Source organism: Haliotis rubra, unplaced genomic scaffold (genome assembly GCF_003918875.1).
Source record: "Haliotis rubra isolate DU_JTF1 unplaced genomic scaffold, ASM391887v1 Scf84, whole genome shotgun sequence".
NCBI classification, from domain to species: domain Eukaryota; kingdom Metazoa; phylum Mollusca; class Gastropoda; order Lepetellida; family Haliotidae; genus Haliotis; species Haliotis rubra.
In genome coordinates, this window is record NW_025767568.1 from 1,024,471 (window position 1) to 1,037,267 (window position 12,797).

The 12,797-nt window shown below is 38.5% G+C and overlaps 1 protein-coding gene across 6 annotated transcripts in view; it reads left to right on the top strand.

Moving 5' to 3' along the window:
- Nucleotides 1-12,797, top strand: part of LOC124262443 (phospholipid-transporting ATPase IF-like) — a 126,826-nt gene that overhangs the window by 74,965 nt on the left and 39,064 nt on the right. For all 6 annotated transcript variants that reach the window (XM_046696928.1, XM_046696929.1, XM_046696927.1 and 3 more), the window contains 4 exons: nt 845-964; nt 5,374-5,463; nt 6,455-6,535; nt 10,527-10,634. In XM_046696928.1, the coding sequence (XP_046552884.1) occupies nt 845-964; nt 5,374-5,463; nt 6,455-6,535; nt 10,527-10,634 (399 nt within the window). The remainder of the gene's footprint in view (nt 1-844; nt 965-5,373; nt 5,464-6,454; nt 6,536-10,526; nt 10,635-12,797) is intronic.

A 12,797-nucleotide genomic window follows, 5' to 3' on the forward strand; every position in this document is an offset into this window, starting at 1 on the left:
AGCGTACGAGGAAACAGTTCACTTCACACTGCATGTGTTCATTACATGAAACACTGGGAGTAATGACAGTTTTCTGCACTCTTTGAAAATTGTCACTGTCATGCGGTATTTGTTTTAAGTTGTTGGGCGGCGACCCAGACTGTCGGTGTCAGGGCAGTTCAAAGAACATGTACGGGATGTTTGGGTCCATGCTGACGGTCTCAGTGTACTGTCATGATATGACTGGGCTCCCCTCTCTCCACTGTCACTGACAGGTGGAACATCTATGCCAGTCAGTCATTGATTGGGTATTGGAACGCTACCCGGTCGACATGTTTATTGAATGTTGTCATGGTGTGTTTTGATCGATCAGATTCCACCGACAAGCCATGCCACTTGATACAGCCAATATGTCTGTAGAACTTTTACTTTAACAAGATACCACCGGGACTTTGGATACCGGAATTTGATTCAGTTAATTCACTGAATTTTATGGATTCTTCACCGTATGAACAGACACTGATTCTGAAGTGTGGAAAGGAGTGTTTTAGAATGTGAAACAAGGCTGTGTGAAAATTATTTGTGGATCTTGATAAAGACGTGAATGATTGTGTACAGCATGGTTTAATTGTTTAATTACGAGTGAAATGACATGATCGGAAGATTTCGACTAAAATGTGTGTGGTAACTGCATGGATATTTAGTGACATTGTGCTTCTAGGGTGGTACTGACATAATTAGAGTGATGGCATTATTTAGGAAATTCCAGTCTCGGGTGCATCCTGAGCCAGCCCCTCAGGGGAGTGGAAAAAATGAGGATTCTACTTCTAAGGATTCTAAACTGAAATCCCTTTTTTGCTGCCAGGGATGCATGAAGAAAAAGCGTCCCGCAAATCGGACCGTGTTTGTAGGGAACCGGCCCCCATCAACAGAGGATGTGTTTGTTCCGGAAAAATACATCGACAATCGAGTCATCTCCTCGAAGGTAAGAAGGAAAACGTGAATCAGTATGGTTCAGCCATACCTGACATTTAAGTGCTTGTTATTTATGAAATTCCTTATCTACCTGTTATCTGCTATCCTGACAATTCAGAAAATGATTTATCTATTGATTGATATGCATGTTACATATTGAAATTTATTAATTTAGAGTTTTCTTAACATTGCATGTTGAGAACTCAATGTATTCAATGTAATTATGTAAAAGTTAACATTAAAACATCTTCCTCCTTATTATCAGTGAAACACATACCTCTTAAAGATCCATTAAATCAGTTATTAGTAATTATCCTGGAAATATAAATTTCAAATTTCAGTATGTGTAAGGACATTGATGGAGTCTTGGGTTTGATATCGGCCTCAGAACAGATTTAGATAAATTAGTGTGTGATCACTCACATTTGGTATTCATACTGAATATGTTTTACATCTCATCTTCCATCTAATGGCTACATTTAAAACAATGAGATGTCGAATTTTATAAATAATTCAGTTTAATTTAAAGTTGTAAGTGACTCCTAGTCTCCCCTCAGTTAAAATTGGCTTACTTTTTCAAACAAAAACGAGGAGGAGGTTTTAATCAAATTTATGAACCGACTGAAGATATACTTTAGATATAATTTTAATAATTGCTATTTACTGTTGAAATCAAATGGGATGCGACTTGCAGCCGACACCTTGCCTTGCACGCGCAATGCACATGTTCTGCACATGCTACCCGTGTCCTGCACTACCTGTCTTGTGGAGAACACATGGTTCATACTAACAAACAATCTCGTTCTTCCCAGCGATCTGTCGTAGCCTAGTGGATAAAACCACCAAGCTAGTGAGTGAAGGGTTTCAGGTTCCGAAACAAGGCATCTTCACTGTATATTGGAAGTTTTCAATAATGTGATATTTTACGATTGTATTCAGTGATAGCAAGACATAGTTATATTAATCTTCAAAACAAGTAATGATTCAAAGTCAAGGGCTATTCCTCAGAAAAATCCCTGGGATGCGAGCAATTCTGTAGAAAATCCACGGAATTTCATGGAGAATGCCCGCAAAACTGGCTGTTGAGGTTTACTCAGTAAATAGAGAACCTGGCAAAACAATAGAGTGACATCACTGGAGGTTGATAACAACAAATGAAAACCTAGTCTTTCAATCTAAGCCTGCTGTGCTAGTGGGGCAGTGGTGTAGCCAAGTGGTCTCCAGTCTCCAATTCATTTTATTCTCAAACCGAGCCACCCATGGTGGTACAAGAGAAAGGTTTTCTAACATAAAAATAATTAGTACTTTACAAGATGTCCGTTATATCGCATAAATAATTGGGGACATTAAGACGTTTGGGTTGGAAACAATTATATAAATATTTAAGTATAAACAAAAAAATATAGAAGCCAGTGTAGAAATTTGGCACACATATATTATAAATCACACTCCAAGGTTGGATCTTGTCTATTGTATGGAAGGTACTGATCTGTTACACATAGGAATTATGCAAGGATCTGGATGTCTTTTATATTTCTGGTACTCAACAATTTTTTGTATTGTATCAGAGAACTGTGTATATGTTTTTTATAGAAAAATTTGGATTTGGATTCATAGGTTTCACATTTGAACAGGTAGTGGAATTCATTGGCTGTATTACTTGACCTAAATTCTCTCTCTATGCCAAGCCAACAGCCAACTTCGACTGCAGATTATGATTACAAGTTCCATATTTCAGGATAGGATAATATATTTTGTTCAGGTAGAAGGAGAAAGTTTTCAAATGAAGGAATATCTTTTCAATATTTTTAATAATGCCCTTTTGATGAAAACTGACCACAAAATATATTGCTTGTTTACCCAATCAAATGACATGGAAGAGCAAAGTGATTTATTCCAAAATATCCATAATATTTTATTCACATTTGGCAATAACTTATAAAAATAACCAATCAAAAGTTGATAAAATGATGAAGATGTCCTGCTGCTAGTTGTCCATAGCAATCGATGGGTTTGGTGCAACACAGCCCACTGATAATCATCACCCTGCTTTATGGCCGCTGATAGAGACATTAGTCTGTGATTGTATTGTGTTGTATGGAACATTCCATCTATATTATCATGTGAGAGGGGCCTTAATGCATGTACTTCGGTGTCGTATTCAGCAAGAGGTCATGTGATCGAGGTTTAGTCATGTTATTGTGTACACTGGGGATTGTCCACATTGACCAGATGGTGTGGGCAGAATGTTTACAAGAGGGACTATCACTAGGGAATGTCCTCATGACTATTTTATAGCCATTAACCCAGTCTGTGAGCTGATCACACTCTCAAAACACAGGCTGAGATTGACTCCTGTAACATGAACTGTATTGTTTATTGAGTCAGAATACAGTCAAACTTGTCAACAGTTTATAAAACAGTGAGTGGAAATATCACAACCTCCAAAATATCAGTTAACTTGCAAGGGATATATGTCATCAAGAAATTTTATTTTTAGAACATGCTGCGATGTTTTTTATGTTTCTGAGCCCCTTGCATCAGCCTGTCTGCATCTCCTCTCCAGACACACACACACACACACACACACACACACACACACACACACACACACACACACACACACACACACACACACACACACACACACACACACACACACACACACACACACACACAGACACACACACACAGACACACACACACAGACACACACACACTCTTCATCGGGCCCACCCCACTCCTCATCAGCCCCACCCTCTCCTAATCAGGCCCACCCCGCTCCTCAACAGGCCCATCCCACTCCTCATCAGGCCCACCCTCTCCTAATCAGGCCCACCCCACTCCTCAACAGGCCCACCCCACTCCTCATCAGGCCCACCCTCTCCTAATCAGGCCCACCCCACTCCTCAACAGGCCCACCCCACTCCTCAACAGGCCCACCCTCTCCTAATCAGGCCCACCCCACTCCTCAACAAGCCCACCCCACTCCTCATCAAGCTCTTTCCTCACTCCTTGACTCAACCCTTTTTAAAACCTTTAAATGTACTCCCTGTCTCCTGCAACAAGACATACATGTGACCTACAGACAACATTGTTGAGCATTGTGGCAAAGAGATTACAGACATGAAAGTTGAGAAAGCATTCAATTTAAAAAACCAAAAACATGTTTATGATGCACCATCTTTTCCACATTTGGAATTTGTGTTTTTCACAATATTGCGTAACATAAAGATAACACACATTGACTTTCAAATGCTACTGTGTAAAATGTCTCACAGTAGTTATCTGTGTACTGGAGTCATCCATTATGTAGGAGTGGAAACAAGATTGTTCAAGCGAAGCACCAAAGTTCCCAATTCATGGGTTGGCATACACTCGACATTCTGCGATTTCTGTCTTACATTGGATATTCTGACGCACTAGATATTCTGACAGATACTAGATATTCTGTCATACAATAGATATTCTTACAGTCATACATTAGATATACTGACAAACACTAGATATTCTGTAATGCACTAGATAATTTGAGAGACACGGGCGCTAGATATTCTGACAGACACTAGATATTCTGACAGATACTAGATATTCTGTCATACCCTAAATATTCTGTCATACTTTAGATATTCTGACGGACACTAGATATTCTGTAATGCGCTTAGATAATCTGAGAGACACTAGATATTCAGTCATACAGTAGATATTCTGTCTTACACTAGATACTCTGACAGACACTAGATATTCTGTGAGACACTAGATGTTCATCAGTCATACACTAGATATTCTAACAGACACTAGATATTCTGACAGACACTAGATATTCTGACAGATACTAGATATTCTGTCATACCCTAAATATTCTGTCATACTTTAGATATTCTGACGGACACTAGATATTCTGTAATGCACTAGATAATCTGAGAGACACTAGATATTCAGTCATACAGTAGATATTCTGTCTTACACTAGATACTCTGACAGACACTAGATATTCTGTGAGACACTAGATGTTCATCAGTCATACACTAGATATTCTAACAGACACTAGATATTCTAACAGACACTAAATATTCTATCATACACTAGATACTCTGACAGGCACTAGATATTCTGTCATACACTAGATATTCTGACAGACACTAGATATTCTGACAGACACTAGATGATTCTGTGAGACACTAGATATTCTGTCATACAATAGATGAGTGAGTGTCAGCAATATATAAGTCAAATCAAGGTGGGCAATCACAACTGTTTCCAATTGTTTGGTACGTCAACACAAGTTTCCCGTGCAAGCACATCATACTCCTTTTGTTACTAAAAATATGTTTCTTATCTAAGATTTACCATAAAACTATATTTTTATATCATAAACCAAGAAGACTTCTCCATGTTGAGACGTTGTTTGTGTTGCAGTACACATTATGGAACTTTCTACCCAAGAACCTGTTCGAGCAGTTCCGACGTGTGGCCAACTTCTACTTCCTGTGTGTCGGTATCATTCAGGTAAGCCATCACCCGTCACCTTCACCCTTGGTGTTGGCAGTGTATGAAATAAGGCTCGTCCGACCGACCAAGATGGGCTTGATTTCTGGCGGACTGTCTAAATTTACAGCTAGCCAGCCCGGTGGTCTGGTAAAAATATAAGATAAAGGTTTAGTCGGATTTCTCTGAAAATGACTGTTACACAGTAAAAACATGTTTCAGGTTGATTGAAGTATTGACCGTAATTAAAAACTGACTTATTTTCTTTGGATTGTCTGGTTTGGTTAAATCCATTTTGGGTTGGTAACATTTTGAAGTTACCAGCCCTGATGTCTGGCTGGGTTTTTGGCTTATTTTATACACTGGTGTTTGTCAGTCATACTAAAACATAGATTATCGGTAATTATGTGAAGCCAAGCTGAGGCCTGATGTGCAGGTACACAAGATACAGGATATGGTGATGTCATGATAATATTTAATGGATGCTTTGTGAGTGACAATAATATGCTGGTGAGGGACATTTTTCGTTGCACGTGAGTTTGGTTTTACGCCACTTTTAGCAATATTCCAGCAATATCAAGGTGGGGGACACCAGAAAAGGGCTTCACACATTGTACCCATGTGGGGAATAAAATGTGACAAGCAAATGCTTTACCTAGGCTACCCCATCGCCCACTTTTGAACAAACTATATTTTCAGTCAGCGTTTCTAGCCAGATGATTTTTTCTCTCAAATGAAGAACAATTATTTTGCACTGAAAAGACACTATTTTTCTGAAAATGTCAAGAGGGCAAATGTTGTTGTTGTTGGAAAACCTGAAAACAAATTTTGGGAATAATATTTTTTTAAATATTCTTGATCCTGGATCCATAACCCAGAATTTCAAATTGTCAACACATTAAAGCAAAGCCAACCATGATGAATTTTTTTTTTGTCACAAGCTTTTTTCGACCGATCTGGGAAACACCCTTCTGCTACAATAATGTATCTTGAATGTGGTCTTCTCCTTTAGCTGCTGATAGACACCCCGGTGACGTCCATCACAAGCATACTCCCCCTGGTTTTTGTCATCTCGGTCACTGCCATTAAACAGGTAAGTGGTGTTCAGTTCATCCCCACAGAACCTTAATGTGTGGACAGTGGCACACCTTAATGCCTTAATGAGTGGATTGTGGCACTCCTGAACACTTTACTGAGCGGAATGTGGAACACCTGAACACTTTACTGAGTGCATGGTGGCACTCCTGAACACTTTACTGAATGGATTGTGGAACACCTGAACACTTTAATGAGTGCATGGTGGCACTCCTGAACACTTTAATGAATGGATTGTGGAACACCTGAACACCTTCATGAGTGCTTCGTGTCACACATGAAAACATTGATGAGTGGATTGTGGAACACCTGAAAGAAATATAAATTCACACCCATATGTACTTTGATATCTAATATATATACTAGCATGGATATATTTGAGGTCAAACGAAAGGAGTATGGCTAGTCTGACTGTCAGCATATCCCAGTTGGGTACATTATGTCAGTCACTGGACTGTCTGGCACAGACTCCATTATTTACAAACCCTAGTCCTACAGCGGGAAGATACCAACATAACACAAACAAAAACCAAACAATCAGGCTACCTAACTTTCTTGTCTTTGCATCGTTAAGGGCTGTATTGACTGACCACGTCCATTGATACAAACCTTCATCTACCCAGCCCCTGGAGGCGCACACTGTGCTATTATCTTGTTAATGGCTCTGGTGCATCGGGAATGTAAAGTCTATAAACTCTGGCGTACCTGTAATAGTGTTGTCAATACAGCTTGCTCAGTCATTACCTGTATAGGTGAAGACCAGTGAAGGGAGGCCTGATTGCCTATCACAATATTATTCATATTTAATTCATGATGCTACTGAAAGAGATTATTAGCCATTTGTTTCCATATTGTGAATTTCATATACTTGGAATAATAATATATATTATTCCTGGTGTATCATGTTCACAATATGGAAACACGCAAGAGTAATATCTTTATATTATTAATAAAGTACTGGGAGTTTGAGGATTAATTCAGTTTAATGAAGTATGGTAGCTTAAGAAGCCGTGTATGAGTACAGTCTTTGAGTGAACCACCCAATTTATCATATATTGACAGAATCACACATGGGAAAGTCACAAGGCAACCCTCTCTAAGGTTATCGGTAATGTTAGTCAATAGTTAACCGAGAAAGAAGACATTGCATCGATGTATGTGTGTTGGAAATAGGTCTTACTGGGTGACCTCATTTGCATATCTACCTCATCGTGATACTGTTTGTTGGATAAGCTTATCATGGTGATATCCCTTATCACCATGTGATGAAAAGGTCTTGAATGATTTTAAAGAGACTCTGTTCTTGATTTGCTGTGTATGTTTAAACATGACTGAACAGAATAAAAGTGAAACCAAATATGTTTGTAAGGGTTGGTTGTCCCATAATCCCTCCTGGCAATTGTGATGCTGCCAATGTTGACTGGTCGTCAGGTGTACAGGCAGACGGCATACAGACTCAGGTCGATAGTGCACACATTGCTTCCAATCTCTTCAATTGACCTATGAATGATTGACAATCAATCAATGTGTTGTACATTGCTGAGCTCTACCTGTGGAGTCAGCAAAGACTGAATGCATTATGATTAACCCATTAAGTGTTAAGTGAAATCTTTAATCTTTAATCAGCAGCTCAAACACGGAATTAATCGTGAAATAGTTGATAATAAATTCCTAACATGTTTGTTCATTATAATACATTTTTATGGAATAATGATGAAGATCATGAATTGTGTAAAGAAAAGCCTCACAAGTGTGTTTATACACAACGTCTCAAAGTGTATATCTGTCCTACTGTTTCTGTGTCTCTCTCTGTCCTTGGTGTGTGTATGTGTTTGTGTGTAAGTCTGTATCTTCAGTGTAGTCTCTGTGTGTATTGTATGTGTCTGTGTGTATGTGTAATGTATTGTGTGTATCTTCAGTGTAGTCTCTGTGTGTATTGTATGTGTGTAGTCTGTGTGCAATGTATGTGTTGGTGTGTAAGCCCCGTAATGTAAGTCTGTAAGTCTGTTTGTGTGTAAGTCTGTATCTTCAGTGTAGACTCTGTGTGTATATGTATGTGTTTGTGTGTAAGTCTGTATCTTCAGTGTAGTCTCTGTGTGTATTGTATGTGTTTGTGTGTAAGTCTGTATCTTCAGTGTAGTCTCTGTGTGTAATGTATGTGTTTGTGTGTAAGTCTGTGTATCTTCAGTGTAGTCTCTGTGTGTATTGTATGTGTTTGTGTGTAAGTCTGTGTCTTCAGTGTAGTCTCTAAGTCTGTATCTTCAGTGTAGCCTCTGTGTGTAATGTATGTGTTTGTGTCAAGTCTGTGTGTAATGTATGTGTGTTGTGTGTAAGTCTGTATCTTCAGTGTAGCCTCTGTGTGTATTGTATGTGTTTGTGTGTAAGTCTGTATCTTCAGTGTAGCCTCTGTGTGTAATGTATGTGTTTGTGTGTAAGTCTGTATCTTCAGTGTAGTCTCTGTGTGTATTGTATGTGTTTGTGTGTAAGTCTGTATCTTCAGTGTAGCCTCTGTGTGTAATGTATGTGTTTGTGTGTAAGTCTGTATCTTCAGTGTAGTCTCTGTGTGTAATGTATGTGTTTGTGTGTAAGTCTGTGTCTTCAGTGTAGTCTCTGTGTGTATTGTATGTGTTTGTGTGTAAGTGTATCTTCAGTGTAGCCTCTGTGTGTAATGTATGTGTTTGTGTGTAAGTCTGTATCTTCAGTGTAGCCTCTGTGTGTAATGTATGTGTTTGTGTGTAAGTCTGTATCTTCAGTGTAGCCTCTGTGTGTAATGTATGTGTTTGTGTGTAAGTCTGTATCTTCAGTGTAGTCTCTGTGTGTGTATTTGTCTCTCTGTGTGTGTATTGTATGTATTGACTAGACTGAAACTTGAGACTTATGGTTAAAGGTACCACCCAGTTTTACCCACAGACTCATATATTGGGGTAGTGAGAGAGTAAGTTTAGTTTTCTGCCTCACTCAGCAGTATTCCAGCTATATGGCGGCAGTCTGAATCAGACAATCCAGTGATCAACAGCATTAGCATCAATCTATTGGGATACGATGACATGTGTCAACCAAGTCAGCGAGCCTGACCACCCGATCCTGGACACATATATTGTCCCTTGTCGCTAGTGGTTAGAGTGACACCCTACTTCACCTTCAGCCACATGTGTTGTTGGTAAAGGTTAAACAGGGAGAAATCTGTAATTGCCTCCTATAAATCATGTAGTGGTGATACAAATAAACCACTCAGCACTCGGCTCATCGACTTAATGTAGCCGGTCAGGTTATGAGGAAAGACGTATAAGTTTGTCTTTATAAAGACAATGAATATTCAGTATCAGGGGAGTGCTGGAATGTATCATTTCAAAAATCAAAATTTTCAGAAACATAATTATACATAGATTGTATGCTGAATGTCTTTGAAGATGGACAGAACTTTATTCTGTGTCTGTGAATGAAATTTATGTATCTTTTTTAACATTCTGATCCATTTTATGCAACGTTGGGCAATTTCTTTTCATGTTGATTATTGTGAGTGTAATCCCAAAATCAGACAAATGGCTACAAACTGAGACACGCACATATGTATTGCTGCTGTGTGTCGGAAAAGGAACTCTGTAAACCAACAAACTGTCACAGTTATCAAATCCAAACATTAGGACAGTAAATATCTTGTATTTATTAACGTGTTCATTGACAAAGTGTGTTGAGAATTTCATAATGAATATTTACCTTAGTCTGTGACAAGGAATGTTTTTGAGCCAATAGATGACTAAGTGTTGATTATGAGAGGCGACCATATGAAAAAATGATGATGATGATGATGATGATGATGATGATGATGATGAAACATACATTCCATGTCAGTGCCTGCTTTGTTATTCTTACTGGTTATGGTGCTCAACAAACAGTTGTTTCTCTTGAGATGACTGTGAGTGGTTGTTATTGTTACAAATGATGCAACTCCGAGTGTTCTTTAAGATTAGTGATGTTTTTCCCTCCAGGGCTATGAAGACTGGCTGCGTCACAAGGCTGACCAAGAGGTCAACAACACGGCTGCCAAGGTCCTGCGAGGGTCAGAGACAGAGGAGATTAAATCTATGCATATCAAGGTAAGTGTGTAATGTGTTGCTTCTGATTGGTCAATCACCGGTAACTGTTTTCTGATTGGTTAGTCAGTTGTTGGTATTTGATTGGTCAGTAATGAGAGGTCTCAGACTGTCTAGGCAACAATTGGTATTTCATTGGTCAGTAATTAGCAGTCTCTGATTGGCCAGTCAACAATTAGTATTTCATTGGTCAGTAATCAGCAGTCTCTGATTGGCTAGTCAACAATTGGTATTTCATTGGTCAGTAATTAGCAGTCTCTGATTGGCCAGTCAACAATTGGTATTTCATTGAGTAGTCTTCAGAGGTTCCTGACTGGCAATTGAAACAGTTTGACTGGTCAGTAATTAGAGGACTCTGATTGGCCAGTATCCAGCTGTATCTGACAGGCCATGAGAGATATGTTCATGTTGACTGGTCAAGGATTCTCAGTCTTGTGTTATGTCATTGTTTGTTACATAGTATTTGGAAAATTGGAACACTCTGATAAAGCCCAAAGCAGACTAAATAATATTCCAAATATTCTAAAGCACAATTCCAACAGGAGTCAAATTCTTTTGACTCACCGTGTAGTTTAAGGGAAAGTAATATATTCTCTTTTATATATATAGTTAAATTATCATATTTCTTATGTTCTCTTTGCATTAGAAAGGGTGAAAGTCTCTTGTATCAGTATGAGTAGCAACCCACACACTAACCAGACCAGACATTATATCCAAACAATCCACATATTGACCAGATCAGACATTGTATCCAAACAATCCACATATTGACCAGACCCGACATTGTATCCAACCAATCCACATATTGACCAGACCAGACATTGTATCCAAACAATCCACATATTGACCAGATCAGACATTGTATTCAATCAATCCACATATTGACCAGACCAGACATGTATAAAACCTGTGCCATTGCTCCCCAGATGGATATTACTAGTTTGCTTCCTTTTTCGCGCGCTCGCTCGCTCCCTCCCTCCCTCCCTCCCTCCCTCACTCACTCACTCGATTTAGTCAGCTTTTATAACAACCTTGTTTGCTTGTGAATTGTTTGAAACAAAAGGATGAAAATGTCTTCTCTTCTCGGTGTTATGACAAACCTCTTGACATTCATTCATTATTCAAACAGGACTTGTGTTATCATGTTTTACTGGTTTAAATCCCCTTATAATATTTTCTCCAGTGCGTGTTGAACCACATTAACATTCCAAACAGCGAACTAATGAGTGTGAGTTATGTTCCGAACATAAAGCATCTGGTTGTAGTAGCTGCTTGTGTTCAGTCATTGAAACCGAGAGGAGGATTGTGGGAATCTCCTGATGGATACAAGGATGCCATTGCAATAGGTTAATGGTTGTCCATTTTTGTCAGTATCTTCATACAGTCTCATAAGGATCGCATCTTTTTAGTCTAAAACGATATGTTTATGGTTGAACAGGTTAAGCTTTTGAGCTACATTTGCAGTTTCGCATAATTCCATAAAATGTCCAACCTCTATTACATCTGTAAATTCCTGTTTTGGGTTCATCACATGATAAAATCTTCAGATTTTTCCAACAGTTCCTCTTCTCTGTCAACTGTGTAATTATTTTTTGGTAAACCATGGGTTAGGCTCAATGCATCTGCCGATGTGCGAGGCAGGAAAGCATCACTTCTTTCCAGTGTGTGCGTCAACGTGCCAAAATTTTGAAGATCACCATGAAGCACATGGTTGGATATTAGTGACAATACAAGATTAAAATATCTGTGCAAACCACCCACAGTCTTCATTTCTCAGAAGCTTAAATTTTATCGGCAAATATCAGGACAGCAAATTATTAAAAAGCTTTCTGAAAAATACTATTTGAAAAGTATGGTTGTAAAAATGTTGCAAATACATTTTATGTTGATGTCATAACAACTTTTGTCAAAATGACATCATTAGCTTTATTATTACAATCTGTCATGTTGCAAAAATTGCAGAATATGATAATTGATTGTGAATATTCCCCTGTCCTTTTTTACAGCCAAAAATGTATTGTGCTAATTTATTGCAGGGCTCAATTTAAGGAAATGAAACCTATTTTCATGTAGTGCAACCTTTGGTACTAAACAAAATAATTGTTGAATTTCTGAATGTGATGTGAGTGTTGTTTTAGATCTTGTTGCAGTCATCTAAAATATTAT